Source organism: Lissotriton helveticus, chromosome 4_1 (assembly GCF_964261635.1).
Source record: "Lissotriton helveticus chromosome 4_1, aLisHel1.1, whole genome shotgun sequence".
Taxonomy (NCBI): domain Eukaryota; kingdom Metazoa; phylum Chordata; class Amphibia; order Caudata; family Salamandridae; genus Lissotriton; species Lissotriton helveticus.
Window position 1 is genome coordinate 135,148,864 of NC_136063.1, and position 23,479 is coordinate 135,172,342.

The 23,479-nt window shown below is 44.4% G+C and overlaps 1 protein-coding gene across 2 annotated transcripts in view; it reads left to right on the forward strand.

The window, feature by feature from the left end:
- Window positions 1-23,479, forward strand: part of OPLAH (5-oxoprolinase, ATP-hydrolysing) — a 270,496-nt gene that overhangs the window by 184,616 nt on the left and 62,401 nt on the right. For both annotated transcript variants that reach the window (XM_078686543.1, XM_078686544.1), the window contains exons 15-16: window positions 7,350-7,462; window positions 10,540-10,691. In XM_078686543.1, the coding sequence (XP_078542669.1) occupies window positions 7,350-7,462; window positions 10,540-10,691 (265 nt within the window). The remainder of the gene's footprint in view (window positions 1-7,349; window positions 7,463-10,539; window positions 10,692-23,479) is intronic.

The window sequence follows — 23,479 nt, forward strand, 5'->3', positions numbered from 1 at the left end:
TCTTAAAAGAAAACGACATCACAATGTGGTAACTGTACACAAACCAGCTACCTCCTACGACATGTTGACTTTATACTTCTTTGACCCTGTGCAGCACTCCACTGCATTTTGGATTCGTTTGCGCTACAGAAACACCACTTACACATGCAAAGATCTAGGCAGTCTTTAGGACTCTTTAGGTGAGAGCAACATGGCGAACCAATCTATCAGTTTCTCTGCTACGTCACATTATATGTGACCAAGTAGCAATGTTGGTCGTAGGTCTCTAAAGCAGGAGGATTAATCTGTGTATTATCAGCGACATTCAGATGACATTCTCCCGAAGGTTGTAAGAGGCCATTCAGTATAGGGTGAAAGGAGCTGTGTTTACTTGGTCCTGCATATCTATCACCAGCAATAGGCAATGCAGAATGTTGCTTTGATTCAGGATCTCACCTGTGGTTTCGAGATGTATTGTGACACCACTCACAGGATGGCACAGGTACCTCTTCAGCATTTCAATTATGTTGGGGGCGATGTGATCATATTTCTTCAGCCAGTGGATAAGACATGTTTTGGTGTGAAGGATGCCCTTAAGGAGTGCCAATGTTGGAAGTCATGGAGCAGGGCGTTACGCCAACCAGATGAAGAGCTTGGAGGTGTTAACTGGCATTCTGAAATCACATTCTGGAAGAAACGGTTTGACTTTCTTTCGAAGAGAGAGCTGGTACGAGGCCGTCTTTGCTTACTTGAAATGTTTTCCTTGAGGGTGAGGTTGGTCTCTAGGGTGAATCCAAGTGACTTGCCATTCAGTAAATGTTGGGGTTTGATGCCTTCAAGGTTCTTGTCATTGATCCAGGTTTGCATTCTTTCTTGATTGTTGTTTTTTTAGCAAATAGCAGGAATTCTGCCTAGGATAGGTTGAGGTTCTGATCTGGTTGCTGTGGAGGTGATGTTTGAGGTGTTGGATGTCTGAAGTCGAGGAAACTTGGAAGTAGTTCTGTGTATCATAGGCATATTCGTGAATTGTCTTTGTTTTGTGTTGTGTATTTAAGACATGCAGAATGTTCACTGGGTCATTGGTTCCATGGTCATTTACTTTGGAACCAGGTATTGACATTTGCTGGATTGGCCCCTGGCCTGGAGGAGAATCACAGGGTTGTGCCTTAATAAAATCTTCATTGAATTCTACTCTCTTGGAAACCTGTCACCCTTACATCATTTTGACAACAATTTTGCCAGCGACACCCAGTACAACCCTGATGGTGAAAATTTGGAATCACACTTAGTTACCAATTCAACTGCATTGCTGATATGCCTATTGGTATATTGATACCAATTTAATTGAGGACTTCATTGCTACATTTGACCTCCATCACCCTGCGCTCTGATGCTACTATAATGTAGCCAGTAATACAGCCCTAAGCTAAACATGATCCATTTTAACCAGCGCAAGCTCAACGTTGAAAGGCCCTCTTGGACAAGCCCAGTCCTTTCCGTCCACTGCGAGCTGAATCTGATCAAGCTGATCGTCATGGGCTGTGAAAAGGCAGCCCTAGGCTCCTGTTTCATTTAAAGTACATCATAGTGAACAAGTATAAATACATTTTCCACCAGTGAATGAACAATTTGCAGCTTGCCGGCCACTCAACAGCTCCTGCATTTGAGCGGCAATCTTCTTACAGCTATAATAAGAAAATGATGCACATGATCATAAATATTGATAGGAGTGGTAACTTTGATTTTAACTGGACAGTGCCACCTACTAGTTTATATTTTTTGGCAAAATTTGAGACCAACATGCACATGCATCAAAGCCTTTTGCGATCGCACACGGTGCAAAAACTGGCCGTTTGCGATCACAAAATTAGCTTTTGCGATGCATCAAGGGACAAGGCCCTCGCAATTTAAGAATTTGCAATTAATTGCAATGCATGAAGGTAAAGAAATCAGCGATTTCGCTATTTGGGGGGAGCAAATTACCATTAAGTTAAACTTCATGGTAATTTGCAAAAACTTAGAAAAATGCACCTTTGTGCATTTTTCAAAGTTTCATGTTGTGGGCAACATATGTGCATGGATCAATTTCAGGGGTGCAACAGGGTGTCCTTTTGACACCCTGGCACCCTTGAAATTGCATTCTCAATTTGCGATTCTATAATTGAGATTCGCAAATTAAGAATGTCTTCCCAGTCATTCCTATGGGCCTCTAGGCCCATAGGAATGAATGGGGATGTATTCCTTAATTGCCACTTTCAATTTGCGACTCGCATTTAAGGAATGTTTAGAAATCGCAATTTTTTAAGCGATTTCTACATGCATAGGGTTTTGCGATTCCTTAATTGCGATTCCTTAAAAATCACAATTAAGGAATTGCAAAAGCCAAAAATGATGCATGTGCCTGCAAATCTTTACTTTAAATAATTCTTATACAAACATGAATATTTATAAGCTGTTATCAGCCCACCAAGCTTCCTGCCACAACCTGCTGTGAATTGAAATGTTTGAGAATTACATGAGTCGACACAAGTTCTATACACAGCCACTAAACCAAGAAAGACAGTAGATACATTTTTAGCCAAACTTGAGAAAACTCACCATCAAATTGATAATTTCGTTCCATGATAGACAAGCTGAAAAATCAACTCAATGCGAGCAATCCATTCTTTAAAAAAGTCTTCATAATTTCAACAGTAGTGGAAGAATCAGAAAAATGAATGAGGGAGCTACAAAACATGGATGTAAAGAAAAGTTTAGAAGTGTCTATAACTGATGACATGCAGGATGAAGCTAATGCTGTGGGAAGGAAAATGACTGTTTAATTCTAGTATGAATTGTAAGATAATGTCCCCAAAATCAAAAAAGCCTGCATGGGTGGTCGCTCGTTCTCGTAATTAGACCCCTAGCTCTGTAATACATTGCCCAATTCTCCAAGAAGCTGCCAATCTCTAACTCCCTTTCCTAAAAGTCTTAAAGCGTGCCTGTTTTCACTCGCGTGTGACCTGATGAGCTCCCTACCTTTGTTCGGAGCTGGAAAACCCTGTTTGGGTAGCTATGCGCTATATATGACATTTACATTATTAATAATAATACTAATAATAAGGTTAGACCAGGTATGACCGCCTATGCTAATGAAAGGGCATGAATAAAGCAGTGTCACAGATGTGGAAGCATCTTTTACACAGGATACTCAAAAAACTGTTTTGCCAGAGGAAAGGATTGTTGGCATGGTAAAACCAGAAAATGTTCAGGACAATTCAGAGGAAGCCATACCAAGACTACTGAGCGTTAAGGGAGGTGAGAGCAATCAAGGAAGAAGAAACAGACTGAAAGACATGTTCTGATGCAGAGGAAAAGATCTTATTGATGGTTGGTCCAGGTTCTTTATATATGATTTATCCCATGAGTTTGTTTGAGATTTCATGGCTAAAAGTGAAACTAAATCCAAAAGATATCGCAAAAGCTATCACTGCTTAAAGATAGTTGTGGTGAAATACATGTGGGCACAGATTAAGAGTCAAGATCGTGAAGTGAAGGGAACATCTTGCCACCAGTCCTCAGTTAGATACAGCAATATGACCTGTAGATCATATTCCTAGAAGAATTGATCAGGTGATGGTAGCAGGTGATGCAGACTTGTAAGGAGTCAGAAAAAATATCAGTGTTTGAAGACAATTTGGGATTGCTCAAAGAATATGTTCACAAAATTGTGAGGCAAAAGATCGGAAGAATTACAATCATCATTAGGAGTGATGTGAATGTTTATAGAAATAGTATGGGCTGCGGAATGGCTCTCTCCTGTAGTCATCATGAAGATTTCAAATTGAAGCATGAGGTTCTGTGTGGCTCTTTGCAACCTCGGTGACAACATAAAAATAGACTGTTTCCAACTTCCTAATATCAATTGAATGATTTTAATATTAACTGGTGGTAAGTAATCCTTAGGTTAAATTTGAAAAGCACTTACCATCAAAATAAATTGCAACTGGAATTAAAGGTGTTAACTACATTTGTCACTACTGAAGTAGTGTGTCAATTCACTTTAGTGAGTGTTTTTCAAAGAACGATGACAAATGTCCTTAACAATCTGAAAAATATGGTATTATTTCAAGATGGCATGTTAATCTGTGGTGATTTGGTAAAAAAACACAATTAGGTTCTTGAACATGTTTTAGGAAGACTTTCTGCCTCAAAGGTATTAGCTTTGTAAAGAGAAATTGAACATTTTAGAGTAGGAGGTAGAATGACTGGGATATTTGATTTCCATTGTTTGTGTTAGGCCAAAATCAGATCTTATTTATTTATTTTAAAAGTTTTATATAGCGCTGGCTAGACCCGGAGATATTAGAGCGCTTTACATGAGCATCAGATCGTAGTTACAGGTTACATCGTTACAAAGGTTACACAGTTCTTAGAGCATGGCAACATAGTTACTTGTAAGGTCGAGATAAACAATAAGCACAAATACGTAAGGGGAAAAGAAGGCAAGGGGAGAGATTCAGGGGGGGTTGGAGTAGGGGAAATAGACAGATAATGAAGGTGGGAAAGAGGAGGGGAGGGTGAGAGTCACAGCATGGGGGAAGAGGGGAAGGGTAACGGGGACACAAACCGGTAGACGAGTCAAGGCAACGTCCAAAGTCCAGTAAGCTGTGATCCCAGGGGAAGTGGTATCCCTTTCCTATCTCTATTGCGAGAGGCTCCCTTTACGCAGTGGACTCTCTCAGAGGGGTCTCTGAGACTCCAAGGCCTACATGCTGGATCCTTCCCCAAAAAGGGGAGAGGGAGTGCTTCGACAAGGGGTGCCATACCATACCTCAAGTGTGAGTGGCTCCCTTGGCGCAGTGGACTCACTCAGCGGGTTCGCTGAGACTCCAGAGTATAAATATTGGATCTTTCCCCAACAAGGGGAGAAGGAGTGCTTAGTCAAAGGGCACAAAGGACAGGGGGTAGGCAGAGTAGCAGGCAAGGGGAGAGATTCAGGGGAGAGAGGATATCCGCTAGGGAAGAGACAATAAGGAGAGACGAAAAGAAGTCTGCCTAAAGACCGACTGGGTAGGTGACGACCAAGGAGGGAATCCAAGGCCCATCTCCCCTATAGCTAAACCAAGTAGCTCCATCGGGCATCAGACAAAATAGTTCAGTCTCAAAACATTGAGAGAGGAGGGAGGGAGAGACATAAATAGAGGGAGGATGCGGTAGGAGACAGGAAGTGCAACAATGTGGTTCAACAATATACTAGAAGAGAATCAACAAGTAAAACATTAAATAAAACAATCAGCAATACAATTAGGGGAGGAGTGAAAGGCGAGAGAAAGTAGTGGGGGGTAGGGGACGAGAGGGTTCTGGATACCTATGATAGGCCTAGATCTTTCATGGGTCTTGTTGAATATTATGTTTGACTTGAATTTGGCAGATAACATTTAGAACAGTGCTCTTAAGAAAGGCAAAACTGTTTATTTAGCGTGAAAATAAAGAAAAAGGATGCGAAAGCAGCGGTTGGTGGTGCCGGTCTCACTTTGACGTGGGTATATGAACCATAGCTACTGTGGACGATATTGCTGGGGTCCTCAGGGCTGTACTTTGACTGATTTATTATGGCAAAGAGAACACAGTGGTGTTTGCCTCTCACTCTTTGTCTAGCACAGAAAGGAATTACTCTATCATAAAGCAGGGTCATTAGCAGCTGCCTGAGCCTTTGACTGTTTCTGCATCTATATTTTGGGGTCTTAAAGTCATTTTGAGAGCTGATCACAAACCATTGCTCAAGGCCGTAAAGCCAGGAGAAGCAGGCGATTGCTTGGCCAGGCTTGCAAGAGTAGCAGGCATGTTAGAGTCTTACAATTATGGACTGAAATATATACCAGTTTGGAAGAATAGTGTTGCTGCTTTCCATCACGTTTGGCTGATGCGTCTAGAGGCGATTGTGAATTTGAGACTGAGAATGTAAGTGGTGGCAAATGTTGGTGATGCTTTGGTAACAATATCTTCCAGGATAATTGAATGATAGCAGTAGAAAAGTATAATATTTTGAAAGCTGTGAATGTTATAATACAAAAAGGATATAGTAGGGAGGTGTGTGTCCATTTTCAACATTATGAATGAATTGACGATGTGTAATGAGTATGTGATGCAAGGGGAGATATTTATGGTATTCATTCTTTATATGTAATTCATTATAAGATAATTAAAATGTTTTCACATTATTTTGTTGATTGGCCTGATTATGTATATACAACATTAGATGTAGAGTGAAATATAGACTGCCTAATGGTGTTTTTGTATACAGTATATTTTCCCTGACCTTGGAGTACAGAGAATTTGCAGGGTGTTCTGTTTTTGTACATTGAGCCTGTGCGCAATTACACCTCCCTCTATCAATCAGTCGCCGCAACTCCCCAGGAGGACATTGTCTCATTCCTGACTGCTGTATCCCTGCCCATATCACACCCGAACACAGGGTGGAATTAGATGACCCAATCACACCTTTTGAGATACAGCAATCTACACGTGCATTGGAAACTGACAGAACCCCCGGTCTTGACGGCTTGCCAGCGGAATTCTATAAGGCCTATGCCTCGCAACTGACCCCCAATTTCAAACACTATATGCAGAAGCATTGGAGACTTCTAGTCTCCAGGTGCTCTCTCTACCTTACTACGGCCAACATCAACAGACACTTTCACTGTATAGATGCCACATGTCCCCGTTGTGGGCTGGAGAATGCAGATATCATACATATGCTCTGGGCTTCCCCGCCTCTACAGCTCTCTTGTCATGGTGTCCGAGCCCGTTTGGTTCATACATGGGAGGCGTGCATACTCAGCCTATATCGGCGAAGTAAAAAGCACAAAGTCATGTCTCGCTTCATAGATCTGGGTCAAATTGTAGGCAATCGGCTGATCACATGCAGATGGAAGGCACCTGACCCTCCACACCTCACAGCTTGGATGCTGCCGCTTATCAGCTTATCAGTTTATTAGCTTATCAGCTTATCAGTCTAATTGGAAAATAGTGATGACAACAGGAAAAGCAATACAGGCAGACCTGGGTATGACAATTCGAAAGCTATTTTTGCCCTTTTCTGCTTCTACTCACATGTACAGTTTCAAACTATTTGTCACGCCTGTCTTTCCTGTTGGAATCATTTTGTTTTTTGGGCAGTGTCATTTCCAAACATTCCCATCCTTCCAAGCAGCCTCTGCAGTTTGTTTGTTCTCTAAATAGATATTGCAAACAGTGTCTGATTCATTTGTAGAAATCACTAAGCACCGTATATCCTTATTTCAGTATTTTTAATTTTTATTGGATCTGAATATGGTTGACAGAACATTTCTATAAGTTCTCTTTATCCAAGTCCTATCCTTCCTTAGGTCACAAAATGTTATTTTGAAGATGGATACCTGGACACCAAGGTATACCTTCTGGAGGACCTGTCGTGTGACCACACCATTCACGGCCCTGCCATAATCATCGACAAGAACAGGTATTGTGAATCATTGCGGCATCAGACCCCCATAGATGCACATGAAACACATTTTTTAGATAATGTAGAATCTTTAGAACCTTTGCTCTAACGTCCCATTTATCTGTAAACACCGAATCTTTTCATTTACGAGAAATGTGACTCCTCTAGATGACAGTTTGGGGAGCTTGTGGCATCTTACCTTGAGCCAGCCATGCAAGCTTTCTCCCTTCAGTCATTCATGTGTGGTATGTAGGAGAGATGTACTCATGATCATGAAACTTTAAGTTTGTGAAGAATTCAGAACTTTCTGATCTTGACTAAGAAGAGCTGCTCTCTTAATACCATTGCTTCAATAAAAGGTTGAGTATGAAGTTCATGCCTGCCTACTGCACATCTTCTACTGGCCGGGCTGCTGTAAAGAGGGGTGGCCCAACAATTATTTGAAGCAATTGATCGTCACCAAAGCTGGGATGACAAATGACAAACAGGAAATTGAAACAGGATGAAAAGTACTGCATAGAGCAGGAGTGTCCTTCGTAGGGGCTGCAGGGCCAGAGCCATGTCATATTTCTAGGGTATTCAAATAAGATGCATTTACATACAGCTTATCTCAATGGAACTTAGTTATATAGTTAGCGGCTTTTCTGAACGTCTAGCTTGGATCAGGTCCTCCTGAACAGATATTGCTTACCTTGAATCGAGCTGTTCACAAGCCTCCAGTTAGGTACTATGAGAATTTGTTTTCAACTTTTAGATCTGTTACGCGTAATCACCGTGACCTGTGGAAAATTCAGTTTTGTGGCAAAGGGTAGAAAAACCTAGGTGGTATACTAGATAGTTTTCCTGGTTCTGAAAATGAATTTTGTCTGGAATGTGCTGTGTGCCCGTTCTAGTACATGTTCTGTTTACATGGTGATGAAAAAGGAAAACAAAAAATTTGAAGATCGGTCAAGAAATATATTTTTTCCAACTGTGCTAGGAAAGGTGGGACCCCATAACAACACAGTGGTGTGTTGGGGATGGGTAAGTACAGATGGAATATATTTTGTTGCACGCCCAGGCTCCTTACTTCGACTGAGTTTACTGAGAGCGCTGAGTATAAACACGAAAAATAAACATGAATAATCCATAATAAGCCATTTGAAGAAAAGGAGGTTTTCCTGAGACGGGCTTAACTGCCACTAGAGGATGGATGCATCACATTTTGTAGGCCAGCTCCTCCCAGACTTCTCAAACAATAAGAGGATATTCCTATTCTTGCCCCCCCTGAAAAAGCATTCCAAACGGAAGCAGGCCTTTAATCGCTGGTAGAGCCCGCTATGGAGGGCTCTAAATCTTTTAAAACATTCCGCCCTCAGAATGTTCTAATTTGTAAAACAAAGGCCTCACGGAGCCCAAGGGATTAAAATCCCCTTGGTCTCCGTAAGGCCTTTGTTCACAGCAACAGCTGTGAACAAACATTAGAATGTTGTAACTCCGTGCTTCTAGCGGGCATTATAAGCCTGGAGCACTCCATTGTTTTCAATGGGGCGCTAAACATTCCAATGTTCTAATTTGGATTACAATGCTGTCTTTGCCTTCCATAAGGGCTGCCATGAAGCTGAGTCAAAACCATTCAGCCTGTCTATTACCAGCCAGTAATTACTAGAGAAAACCTTGTCTCAAAAAGCCACCTCCTAAAACAACAATCCATGTGCAATTACCATATTTATCTGAAGACATTGTACAATCGATCGATGTCAGGCAGGGCCTGCTAATAATCAGAGGGTTTCTTTACCTTCAGAGGCCCTGACTGCACTATCATGACAAACCAGCTGCCTACTCCGGACATCATTCACATAGGTAAACTTGTCTTTATCTGGCCATTTGTGAGAGAACATGGTGGGAGAAACCCCCTATGTGGAACCGATGGATGAATAATCTAACTGGCGCTTTGTCAGACACTTCTACCAGCTCTCGTTTTTTCTAGTTTCAAAACTGCTTCATTGAGAGCTGCCGTAAAGCGAAATTCAGATTGTTGAGCACACTTCACATTACCCAAGACCAATTCCCTCTTGACGAAGTCACTTCTAAATTTCTAAAATTATTATGATAACTTCAGTAGTCCAAGCTTTGCCCACAAGCTGACCAGGACCACTCCAAGCCTTTATTTTGAACTTTTTCTAACTCCATTAAGCTTTCATGGACAACATAGTACACTACATACCTTAATCCTACAAGTATATTAAGTCTTTTTTTAATCTCCTTTGTTTCTGATGTCACCCTTACACCTTTTAGCTGTTGTTACATTTTCCTTTGTCTGTATTTTAAGGTGTTTCGCTATTGACTCTATTACAATCTGCTTCTTAATTCCTGTACTGCTTGGGCATGCCAGCCAATGGGAAGTCAGATAGTCCCTTAGGAGGAATTTGCTGCACTTCTTTGTGAGTAGAAGGGTTTCAGTGCAGTGGCAGTTGAGTGCAATTCATAAACCCTCTAAATTCTCTTTCACTCCTATCCTGCCCTCTATTGTTGTATTCTGGTACCAGACACTGTCAGTTCCCCCAACTCTACATCCTGCTTCTAACCTAGTGTCACTCCCTCCCTCTCCACTTCCTGTTTCTGTTCAGGTGCCATGTCACGCTCCCCAGCCTCACTCTGTCCAGATCCATCTCACACGCTTGATGTCACTCTCTGGAGCACACTTCATTTATAATGTGGTGTCAGTGTGTTGCGGTGCACCTCACTCCTTTCATTTTCTCTTACCCTCTCCAGCTTTATGCTCTACCTCTAATTTTAATGTAATTGTCTCCTACTCCTCTTAATGCCTGTAAACTGCTGTCACAGCTTCACATTTTTCTTGACTGCCTCTTCTACTGTGTTCCTGGGTATTGCTCTTCAGCAAAACCACCCAATGATGTCAATGTTGGTGTCTCACCTGCTCCACTTAACTTTTCTGCACTTGATCCCCATTCAGAGCAGAGGCCCCACATTCCTCTTTTTAATGTTGATGTCTCCACTTGGGCCTCTCCCTGCAAGGGATCTGATCTGGCACTCCTCTTGTTGCACTCCTATGTGCTGAAACTCTCCCTTCCATTAAATTTCTCATCTACCAGCACGATACTAGTGGAGCCAGACTGCACAGCTGCAGTGACAGAGTTCGGCGATATCAAGATTTCCATTGGGAGTGGAAGGAGTCGGGTGATCAGCACGGAACTGGACGCCATCCAGCTGTCGATCTTCTCCCACCGTTTCATGAGCATTGCAGGTGAGAGAGATGGCAGAGCATGATTGATGAGATGCCTGCAAATAGACTGGTGAATCCTTGATCTGACTTTGGGATGAAGGGTTATAGCTTTTTATTCCATCTGGGTGCACTTGGTGGAAGTCTTTCATCGACATACCCATGCCTCAACTTGATAATTTACTCATGTTCCCGCTGCGTTCCACTGGTCAGTTCGGTGACATATGCCAAGAGTGGGTTGATGGCCGAAGTCTTTGTTCACGCACACCATGGATGCTTATGGAACGTCTTTGCTTTCAGTCCTCGCTTTTTATGACATTCTCCTGTTAGTTGTATGAGTTGTGAAAGCCATTACAAACCCTCTCAAGAGATAAACAATGCACCCTTTGGATTTCAGATGCTGGTCTTTTTTTTTGCAAAATCTGATGTAGATTTACTGAATAGTTATACCGACCACACTGGTTTTGGTTGTGAGGATTTTAGTAAATAATAATGGTCTAATTACTTCTGATACAAATGTTATTTTTTTTTTACCATAAAGGCATTCTTTACTTGACTCACTGCACATGCTTAAAATTTGTTGATCATGCATATCTTATCCTAAATATAGTAAACATTTCCCAGTCAGTATTTTAGTATTAGACAAACGACTATGATGATGTTAAAAGATCGGGAGCTAGGATTTTAACCCTTAATCTAGGCATAGTAGATGTCATCAGTACCATAATGTACAATTAAATATTATGGTTTGTTATTAATACTTTGATATTTTTAATACAATATCACAAAACAGTTTCAACTCTTTGAAAAAACTCAGCCAAACTGCGTTTTTATAACAGTCTTTCAAAGTCAGTTTCTTTTTGTACCACATCTAATAATTTTCAGTTTGCACTGCCTTACCCGTGCAGATGCACACATTTTGCAAAATGCTGTGCCTATTTGATGCACTTGCAGAATAGATGCATTGTGCAATAAAGAGAATGGAATTGAAGCTGACTAAGGTTGTGTATATGTGCAACGTGATTCACTGAGGGTTGCACCTGTGAACTATGCATTTGGCAGTAGAATGCACTAATGGCATCTCAGCAAGGTGGCCGCGTCTTGAGCACACTACTAGGATTGTCACCCTGATCTCTACGAAGTAGCCCACGCATATTGTCCTAGGTAAGAGCTAAACCGATATGGATGATCAGATAGCTAATCTAGTGCCTGGATACCTCATCCAAAGATCTAAACAGAGTTCACCCTGGATAGAAATGGAGCTGGGAGGCTCCAGTATACCAGCAAGTCCATAATAAGGAGCCTTCGCCTATCAAATGCACCATTAGGTGGTCTAGTTTGTGTGAAGATGGAGTTGCCTCTTTAGAGCCACTGGGTGTCCAGCACCTAACTGTGTGACAGGGACAAGCAGGCACATGCAACAACCATATTTGCGAGAGCAAACGGTGCGATTCGCAAAAATTGTCTGTTTGCGCCCGCAAAATGGGCTTCTGCGATGCATCAACCTCTCGCAATTTAAGAAACCACGAATGATTGAATTTCCTCAATTGCGATTGCATTTAAGGAATTGCAAATTGCGAATCCTTAAATGCAATGCATGATGGAATCGCAAATTGCAATTTCGCTACTATTTGCGAGTATTGGTACTCGCAAATTGCGCATGCAATCTCTGATTCATTCCTATGGGCCTGTAGGCTCATAGGAATGAATGGGAAGTCATTCCTTAATTGTGACTCGCAATTTGCGAGTCGCAGTTAAGGAAAGTTTGGGAATCGCTAATTTGATAGCGATTCCTACATGCATAGGCTTTTGAAATTCCTTAATTGCGATTCCTTAATAATTGCAATTAAGGAATGGCAAAAGCCTACATTGATGCATGTGCCTGTAAATGACGATACCTTTGTGAATGGGAATTTATTCCTTTAGCCTGATGAAATGCCACACGGGCAAAAGGAATGTCTGGGAGACAGATTCCTTTTATGAGTATGTCAGACCGCGAGACTTGAGCCTAATCCAGAGGGTTCAAGAGGAATGGATCCCCCTGAATTGTATCCCTTATACTGAAGTCATGACTGGATGTTATTGGGTGTGAAGAGCTGTTCTGCACCTTTTACAGACAAAGTGGAGGCACTGAACTGTTCTATTCCTGTGACATAAGGACAGGAGACTAGAGTGTGCACATGACATACAATTTAAATGATAAGTTGCACATCTTTTGCACTTACACTTGTATGCATGTAAATCTGTGTATGTTACACACATTTACATGGAAGTAAAATCCGCAGTGTTGGGAGCTTCCTATAAAAAATAAATAAATATCAGGCATCCATGAACATGTTTAATACTGGATAACCTATGTTACAGGTACATAACGTTCTTCACTGTTGCAAGATTGGAAATACTTGTTCAAAGTACTGGTGAACCCAGGTGTCCTCTCTTGTTTACTGACACACGTGCATTTATTTTTAATTTCGTCCATTCTTTAAAGTTTGGATTGCAAGTAAAAATTACTGCAGCCCAAAAAAATAGTAACTGGTCTTCGCACAAGAGACTCGTATAATTAAAGCGAGCAAGAGATTTTGGGTCATAAGGCTCTGATATATCCTCTCCAAAAAGTTTGATCTCAGCCGTGCTAACTGTTTCTATGTATGTACTAATATAGGTCGCATTTTGCAGGCCCTCTGTTGGAACTTGTGGCATGTCGTGGATAGTACTCTTCCACATGAGTCACAGTATGACTACCAATAAACCCTGAGGAACAAAAAAAGACCCCTTGTCTCAATCTGACAAGTGTGTACTCACATGCAGGTCTATGTAACCTTGTGTTATAAGACAAAAACAGACATCAAGTGGAAATTGAGAACTCACAAGCAGACTCATTCTTGGGAAGATGAAGCCTCTTGAGAGCATTATGGATCCGTGACTTTCTGTGGGACTCTGGCTGCCACAGGTCATCTACCACGATCCCGCGAGACACCACCACAAGCTATTGTGGCTCACTAAGGACTCCTGGGATCTGCTAATGGTGTCTGAAGCTCACCAGTGGCATTCATGAGGATTACCAGAACTCTGAAGCCAACATAGGCCCTTGGGGAGTTACAGCCAGAGTGGCCAATGGCTGCCATTATCCACTTGTTGAGCCCTGTGGCCATCCAGCCGGTCCTGCCCGTTGGCCCCTATGTCTCAACGTCCCCAGCTTTGAACTTTGACCACCCAATTCAAGGGATTTCCCATTGACAGTCGGCATAGGGACACACAATGCCTAACAAAGACTGTGTGGAGCTAAAATTATTCTCCTCCTTCTTAAAAGTAGTCCTTCATTGGGCCTCTGTAGTCGTGGCCCACTCTGACCACACCACTGTGTAATTCAAACTGACTGAACAAGGGGGCTCCCACTATGGTTACACTGGTTGGATATGGTGCATTCGGGCTGGATTCTGAAACTCCTCCCTTGTCAAGATGCTTTGTGTGGGAGCTGAGGTTGGGGAGGCAGGCAGACTCTGCACACTCCCAAAGGTCTAACACTATGAAGAGACAAAATCTCCAGTGTCAGGCTGCGCCTTACAGGGAGATGTGCCACGGTTCACCTAAGCGAAGCATTCCTAGTTATGGGGTATCCAGGATACATTGTGCAAAGTTTCATCAGTAAGATTCACTTAAAGTATGTTCATTGAAGTTTGGAGTGGATCCAACCCTGAAGGACCTACTTTAGACACCACAGAATTATTCTTAAAACAGTAATTTTCTTTTTCAATCTGTGTACTCTTCTTGTTTCTTTATTGAGCTGAATGGTTGCTACATTGGAAGAAGCCAATTTTGTCAGACCCCAAGAAACTTAGCAACAGTTTGGGACTAATCCCTATACCTTCCATAGGTGTTACAACTAACAATGTATGTGGTTTTTATGCCAACATCAGGCAGAAATCTGAGGAAAGAGTGAAGCTCTAGATATTCTTGAAACACTGTTACCCTGTAAAAGAGAGGTGCAGCTATAAACGCACCAGGTATTTCTGCTCCCTTCTCTTTTTAGAACTGTCCACTGGACCTCTGGCAGATATAAGCTCAAAATACCGGATATCCAAAACAGATGAATGAAAGTTCCCCATAGAATGAAGGAACGCCAAAAAAGGGCTAACATAAGTCACCTGAAATATAGTGAGGGTATATGGAAAGAAAGGGTACAGGGTACAAAAGCAGACACTGTGAGTTTTCCCTAAACAATCTGTACTGTTGCCATGCAAGGAATACCTGGTTCAAATAGCATCCCCTCCGCGAGTATTTACTTCTTATCCCTGTTTTGTGGTATCACAGGCACCATGCTACAATTGTGTCTTCCATCTTTGATTGGGATTACCTGAATATTTCCTATTGGTTTCCAGCATGGTGTCTTGGGCCCATTTCAGTAAACACCTGGGGGAGGGTGGGGGCGGGATGGTTGCTTCCATGCTCATCCTGACACTGTGACATGGACAACAAGTAGTCCAATCCTGAATGGCGCTTGCCCAGTCACCCAACATTCAAACCAGCCAGCCTGCAGACTGAGAAAGAGATAAAGGCATCAGACTCGCTGCCATTGAACCCTGCAGAAAAAGACATGATGGGAAACACACAAATGCATTACAGTTTTAAAAACTGTATTATCTGGTTACCTGTAGAATAACTTGTTTGGTCATTATCACATTCGAATGCAATGGATGTAACAAATCAGTCCAACTTCTGAGCAGTACATAGTGTCTTTCAAGAACAAGTGACTGATATCTACAGGAGTTTAATATTTTCCATAGCACAAGGACACAGGCCCTCTATCTGCTCACATTCATCCATTCAAAAATAGTTCCTTTGAACTGTAATAGGTTGTAAAACTGAAAGAAAGTGTTTGTGAACCTGTTCAGGCAGCAAATTCTGATCGCCTTTGGCCTGAGTACGAGCACTGATCCAACTTGGCTTGGCACCACCTTGAAACTGTTGTCTGGATAGATCTTGTGTTCTTTGTTGGGGGTGGAGTATATCATAGTGGACTTTGGGGTACAGTTCTGCGTGAGTTTGAAGAGATGGGATTTCAGCTCCACAGACCTCATTTCATCATGCGCATGTACACCAGAGACAAGAACTCCAACCGTAATATGTCTGAGGACTCAATGGCCTCTCTGCTGCTGCTTTCAAGTGCCTCAGGGTTTTACTTCTACATTTAGGTGGTGTGAACATGGTGCCTAACTGCTTGTGAGAATATGGGTTTTCCCCCGTTCTTTTTAAAAGAAAAATGTTTTTATTGAGAGTTCATAGGATTAACAGCATATAATATTATCATATACAGATACATATTCCAAAATATTGAGAAAGCAAGGAATTGTTTAGAATCTAAAATACAAAATATTACAGTATTATGAATAGACATTTCAAAATACACGGTAGTGCAATCGTATTGCATCCATAATACAGAAAAAGATCCTAGTAAGTTAAAGTGCAAAGTGCTAAATCAGGGTACATATTTACAAATATGCCCTATCTTTTTATACCAAATGTAACAAAAGTACAGAAAAAAATCAACTTAAGTTAAAGTGCAAAGTGCTATATCTGAGCAGATACCTATACATATATTTTATCCTTTTAAATCCACAACAAGATGTTATCTTATATTTCAAACACACTCCAATATTTCTCATACTTTCTTATTGCTCCTGATCTTATTGCTATTTCTTTTTCAATTCTTGTATTCTGGACAATTTTGCCTTCCATGCATTAAAGGGAGGTACCATCTCTGTTCTCCACAATTGCAGAATTAAAGATCTTGCTATTAAAGCCGCAATGAACAAGCCTTCCTTGTGTGCAGAGGTAGCCGGAGAGCAGCCAAAGGCTGCCATGGATTTATCAAGTGAGATAAGGGGATCAATTATAAATTTCAGATATTTCTCGATCTCCACCCAGAAACTCTGGATATTTGGGCACTCCCAAATGATATGCGACCAGGTTCCTTTGTCTGCACAATGTCATCCAAGATTTTAATCCAATTACTAATTTTCTGTTGTGTGGGGGAATTAAGGGCTTTGCTGATTATAGTTTTATCACACAAGCTTTCCATATCTAGTTTTTTCAATATGGGTTTCAATCTAATGAATGACCATTTTAAGATTGTGCTTGGATATTGAAGCCCCGTTTCAATCTCCACCCAGGTTTTCCAACAGTTCTCCTTGGTGAAATCCTGGATCTGGGTATAGCCGTTTTCTTCCCACAGCCTTAGTATATTGTTCTCTAACAAACCTGTTTCCCCCATGTATATATTCGAAAGCCTAGTTGAGATATTGATTCTTAGAATATTGTAGTGTGTTAAAAGCTGAGTTTTTTGTTTAAGTAACCATTGTAGGGTCTTGTAGCACACTTTTTTAGGGTACTTAGTAACTCTTGTAGGGTCTATTATGTTATACTCCCGTAAAATCTTTTTCATGAAGAAGTTATCTGCCTCTTGAGGATCTAAAAAGAAAAATCTAAAACTGTGATGTGCAAATGTCGCATAATAGTAATTTCTGATATTCGGAAGATATAGTCCTCCATCAGCAACAGGACAATTTAAAGTGCTAAGTGCTAATCTTGGTATCTTATTTGTCCATAAAAAGGAGGAGAACATACTGTCTATTTGTTTAAAAAAAGAGATCTGTATTGCACAAGGAGCAGCACTAAAAAGAAAATTAAACAACAGAAGAATAGACATACGAATAAGCACAACTCGTCCTATTATTGATAACGGCAACTGATTCCATTGTGTTAACTGAGAGTTCACCTTTTTTGAGAGTGGAATGTAGTGAAAAAAGATCTTCTACTCTCTCAGTTACATAAATCCCTAAATACCCCTTTGAACGGGTGTTGTATGTCTGTCTAAATTCCAATAAAAGAGAGTTTGTGCCGCAATTGCATAATATAATTTCTATTTGGATTTATTGATCCTATAACCACCTATTTTTTCAAAGTCTGCAAAGATTTTCATAACTTACGTCTGGGTATCCATCTTTGAAACTTTTGTCTGAATAGATCTTCTGTTCTTTGTTGGGGGTGGAGTATATCATAGTGGTACAGCTCTTCGTGAGTTTGAAGAGATGGGATTTCAGCTCCACAGACCTCATTTCATCATGCGCATATACACCAGAGACAAGAACTTCAACCATAATATGACTGAGGACTCAATGGCCTCTCTGCTGCTGCTTTCAAGTGCAGTCCAGGCTGGAGACTCAGGGTTTTACTTCTACGTTTAGGTGGTGTGAACATGGTGCGTAACTGCTTGTGAGAATATGTGTTTTCCCCCGTTCTTGAAAAATGGACTACACATATACCAGCCCATTTTTGTTAAATTGCCTAGCCTGACATAAGTGGTAAAATATGTGCCTCCAGATAATTTTAACAGCGGGCATTTGAAGGATATATCTTAAAGTTCTCAAAACAGGCTTCCGATAAAGCTTTCTGGAGTTTGATGAGCTCTTTTGCTTTGACACTCTTGGCCAAGCATGTACAGAAAAAATGTGTTACCAGCGTGTTGTGCATTTATTGATTTTATTTATCAGAATGTGACTTTGAGACAAGCTAGCCAAGTGGACAATGCAGTTTAGATGGCTAAGCATTATTGTTGAGCGTTAAAGGCACTTTTTGGCTACAAATGCATGGGTAGGGATGGCAGCGATGGCTCATTGTCTCCACATCCAACTCCTTCTGGTGCCAGGCAGGACCGTGTGTCGGTTCCACTTCTATTTCATATGTTCTTTGCTTTTCAATGCAGCAGCCTTTGGGACCTTTCTAAGTCTTTAGCCATGCAGTATATTATCCTGGGTGCTGTGCTGTGGGATAGAATAGCTGTCAATTACTACACACTGGGTCATGCAGTCTGATTAAGGAGTACAAGCTTGCCCACGTAAACCTTTATGGATACATTCCAACACTTGAGGTCCTGTGATGTCTTACTGAAATGTGATTCCTATGTCCCCCCTTCGCTGTAGAGGACATAAAACAATAAAATATACATTTGCCTTTTCCCACCTGCCTGGCAAACACCATAAAATGCGGCCATTTCCTGAAAGTGCTTCTGCTCACTCAGGCTCTGAAATGGGGGCTGTAAATACCTTTGCAGGATGCTCTCCCAAGATGCTTGTTTTTGGTCCAGGGAAGACTTTGCTTGGCAGATCGGGCTGGACTGTTCCCATGAGGCATAGGGTCAAGATTGATTTGCATATGGGGGGCGTGGCCAGCAGCATGGCCGGCTAAGACGTGCTCTACCGCAGCTCTGATCGGGCTGCACTGAATCCGACGTAAAACTAATGCCCTGAGACCCTACTTCGACTCCACAGCGACTGTCCGGATGCTGTGCTCCCCTGGGCGTACTTAACCACTAGATAAAGCAGCGCAATTGCCCCCAAAACAGCAGAGCGGAGACTGACCTGGCCCGGTCGCGAACAACAAGATGGCGGCGGCGTGACCCGACGGAGAACGACCGGGAGCCGTATGAGCCGCTGGGAACTCCCGACCCGGGGAGAGACAACTGCCGAGTGCCTGCGGTGGACTGGGGGACCCCCGGTAGGGTGAATGGGCGCTCTGGGCCCCGGAGCGGTGAGCTCTTGAAGTGGGAGGGGCCCCGTCTCGGGCGCCGACTGAGGCCTCTGAATATCCGGGGACGCAGTGAGGCATACGGGCGGAGGCGGCCCCCACCGGGGCGGCGGACCGGGTGGCAGGACCACCCGCCGGAAAGACAAGAACACGCCAGCGGCGCCCGGGGCTGCGACCCCCGGGCTGGACTGAGATGCCGGCGGTTACATACAGAGAGGGGTGAGTGGCTCTGTGCCTTGGAAGCGCCCGGACTGCATCGGCTGGTGTGGCGAGGGAGCGGACTGCACCCGAGATAGTGCTCTGTGGCGTGCCCCTCTCCCCACCCCCGGCCCTCACCTTAGCCTGAGAACTACCACTGAGGCCTGGGGGTGAGTGGGATCGACCCCACCGACGACGCACCACCGTTAGAGGGCCTGAACATACCGACAGCCGGTCTCGCCCTGGACACGTGCATACCTACAGGCTGAATCCGGTGAGGCAGGAAGGGAGGACTAGACACCGGGCCAGATTCACGACTCCCACTCCCTGCCTTATACTTCAGGGCTGACGGGGAGAGGTGGATGGGAGAGGGCCGGAGGCCTACGTTATCGAGCGCCGGACCTGCTTGAGTTTGTTGCCTGACACGGGGACCTGAGGGGAGAGGCTGCGACGCAGTGCTCGGTCCGTGTGGAGACGTGTGGGGCCCTGGAAAGACTGAGAAACACTATACCCTATTCGGAATGCCACTTGGCCCTAAAGGATCCGGGGAGCGGAGGGAGGCTGCAGGTACGAGGTGCTGGACCACGAGGCCAAGAATATTCAGTGGAGGTGGAGGGAAGTGTCAGCTCCACGTGAGGCTCGCCATTCATCATCGTCAGCCATGGGGAAGAGAGAGACGGTTGCCAAACCACCGATACAGGGCCCAATGGACAACTTTGCAGCGCCAAGGCAACCCACTGAGACCGCGCCTGCGGAGCCTGGCGTGCGCTCGGACACGGACTTGTTGATGGCAGCCATCCAGGCATCAAAGGCGGATATTCAGGAATCGCGGGCGGCCCTGGAGGTAAAAATTGGCGAGGTTGGGTCTGAAGTAACGCTACTGCGACAGGATTTTCGGAAGTTGAACGAAAGGGTGACTACGGCGGAGGCGCGAATTGGAGAAGCGGAAGACTCGATCACCACCCTAAGGAGAGATATGGCGGAACTCCAGGCCTCGCATCGCCAGCTACAATGGAAGGTGGATGATGCAGAAAATAGTGCGCAACGCAATAATCTACGCTTTGTTGGATTTAGAGAAGGAATTGAGGGGGAGGACATGGCGGCCTTCCTCCGCTCCTGGATCACAACAACCTTCCCGGCGGCGCAGTTCTCGACGTGCTTCATCATCGAAAGGGCGCATAGGGCCCTACTGGCTAGACCACCGGAGGGTGCGAGACCCCGGCCCGTCATCGCCCGCTTCCTCAACTTCGCTGACCGGGACCTGATATTACGAGAATCTAGAAAGCTGGGAGAGATATGCGTTGAGAATACGAACATTATGATTTTCCCGGATTACAGCCAGGAAGTGCAGAAACAACGCCGCTCCTTTGACGTGGTCAAAGCAAAACTAAGAGACATGAACATTACCTATATGCCGCTCTTCCCGGCAAAATTGAAGGTAATCTATAAGGACAAAGCGCACTTCTTTAATCACCCGGAATATGCCTGGCAGTGGCTGGAGGAGCGACCCATATTCCATAGGCAGGAGAACAACAACAGAAGAGGAGGGCCAGACAGGCCGACTACGAGCGGTTCACAGTGGGAAAGGCCGAGACCCCACCGACAGAGGGCCCAAAGAAATAGGAGGCGGACACCACTGACGCCCTACCCAGGAAGGGGCCCGACCGACGGACGAGGAGGGCAATCGGCCTCACCCGGCAGGAGCGGCGCGACGGGCTCCAGGTTCAGATGCCTAGACAACACTGCCAGATCGGAAGGGGATGAAAGAAAAGAGTCAGAAGTGCATTCATCAGGCGGAGAGGAGGGAGCTGCGCGCTCCGTCCACCCACTGGAGACAGCGATCCGGGAGCTGGAGCAGGATGCATCGGGGCACACAACTGATCCCAGACCGGACTCACAGGACTTACGGTCCTAAAACAGGGGACTACATGGCAGCAGAGATTGCAGCTCGACGCAGCGGAGACAAGCAAGTTGATGCACCCTCCTTACACCTATTCTTTACATTGGTTACAGACTTTCTTAAGAGCGCATTCCTAACTTTGGCTCACGTAGTTGTTACATTGGGAATGTATTACATGTTTTGTATTGACCTGGTTTGGATACAGACTCTTTTGTACTCATTTCCTGCCTTTGACTCTTAAGACTATTCACTGGGGAATGCGCTATATGTTTGCACTGAACCTGTTAGAGTAGGTTGCGCGGGAGGGGGACCCTGGGGAGGGCGATAGACCTTCTCCTACTGACAGTTCTGCCTTGCAGAGAGATGGGACTGAAAGGGGAGGGAGGTGGGGTGGGGGGCAGGTGGGGGAATTCAGTTATGTTGAAGCAGAAAGTTGGGGATCGCGCTATGGGGGAGGGCGAGGAAGTTGGGGGGAGTTGGGGGGGCAGGGGGAATGAGGCACTCCATCTGAGCATCACAACTGTACCCCGGGCGGTCACACACAAAAGGCGACACATCCCGTCACGAACCGTCAGAGGCTACCTATCACTAACTGGCACATCGCGGCGTCTGTTGGCTTCTATCCCACGCCAGACACCACTAAGGGTGCTAAGGGGCACGACATTCACTCACCACCAGCATGACTACGGGGGATTATGAGAGGGGAACTGCCTACAGGGAGGGCATTAAGGTAATGACCTGGAATGTTAACGGCCTAGGCTGCAAGATGAAACGAGGCCTGGTGAATAATTTTATCAGGAGGTCTGGGGCAGATGTTGTGCTTCTCCAGGAGACACACCTACAAGGTAATAGATGCGCCTTCTTGGCAAGAGGACAATACAAAGTTTTGGCACACGCAGGGTTTTCCTCGGGGTCCAGAGGGACTGCGATACTCATTAAAAAAAAACGCCAATGAGGGTAACACAAGTCTTGACTGATAGACAGGGCACCTATGTAGGGGTTCGGGGGTCATGGAGAAGACGGGAGTACACACTTATATCAGCCTATGCCCCGCCCAAATTACAGACAGACACTATGAAGAGGATCTCAGACATAATTCTCAATACATCAGACACGATCCAAATCCTTGGGGGAGACTTTAATGATGTGATGAACTCCTCCGTAGACAGGACAAGTGAGCGAGATAGATCTCAGAATAAGACCCCTCCAGCCAAATCTATGGAAATACTGGGCCTCCTGGATGTGTGGCGCTGGCTGCACCCAGACACACGGGCGTTCTGCTTCTTCTCCGGGGCACACAAAGTCTACTCTCGCCTGGACTATGTCTTGATGGCACGACAGGCATTGCAAGTATCGGACACGGCGGAATACCTTGCTCGAGGGGTGTCTGACCACTCCCCCCTGATGGTTCAGACAGGTGGGCGACGGGGGAGGGGTCCCGGGATCCTGCGACTTTCGGCCTGGGATTTACAAACCCCGGACATTAGGAAGGGTCTCAGAGCTGACGTGAAGGTGTTCTTGAGAGAGAACAAGGGGTCTGTAGAATCCCGAGTAGTCCTATGGGAGGCGCTCAAGGTGGTGCTTCGTGATAGGGCACATTGTAGACTGGCAGAGGTTAGAAGGAGGAACCAGACTGAAGTACAGACCCCAGAAGCGCAAATATTACAGCTGGAGCGGGAACACCTACTCTCGAGGGACATAGGGACGCATAGACGACTTGCAGATACTCAGGCACAATATAGGCAGCTAGTGACAGGAGAGGCCAGGACGCAAGCACTAGCAACCTTGCACCGCATATATGATGCTGGTGATAAAACTGGGAGACTATTGGCCTGGCTCAGTAGGAAGGAGAGAGACGAACGCTGGGTTGAGAAAATAAGGCTGGGCCCGAACTCTTGGGCTTGCACTGACGATAAGATAGCGGAAGCATTTGCCGATTGCTATGAAGCTTTATACAAGGCCCGAGATCTGGGTTCCAAGGCGGAGGCGCTGCAATATATGGCGCCTATCACCCTCCCAGCACTTGAAGAAACTGACTGTGCGGATCTAGAGTCCGACGTCACGGAAGAAGAGGTTCAAGAGGCACTGGCCAAGCTCCGCACTGGAAAGGCTGCGGGTCCCAATGGCTTTC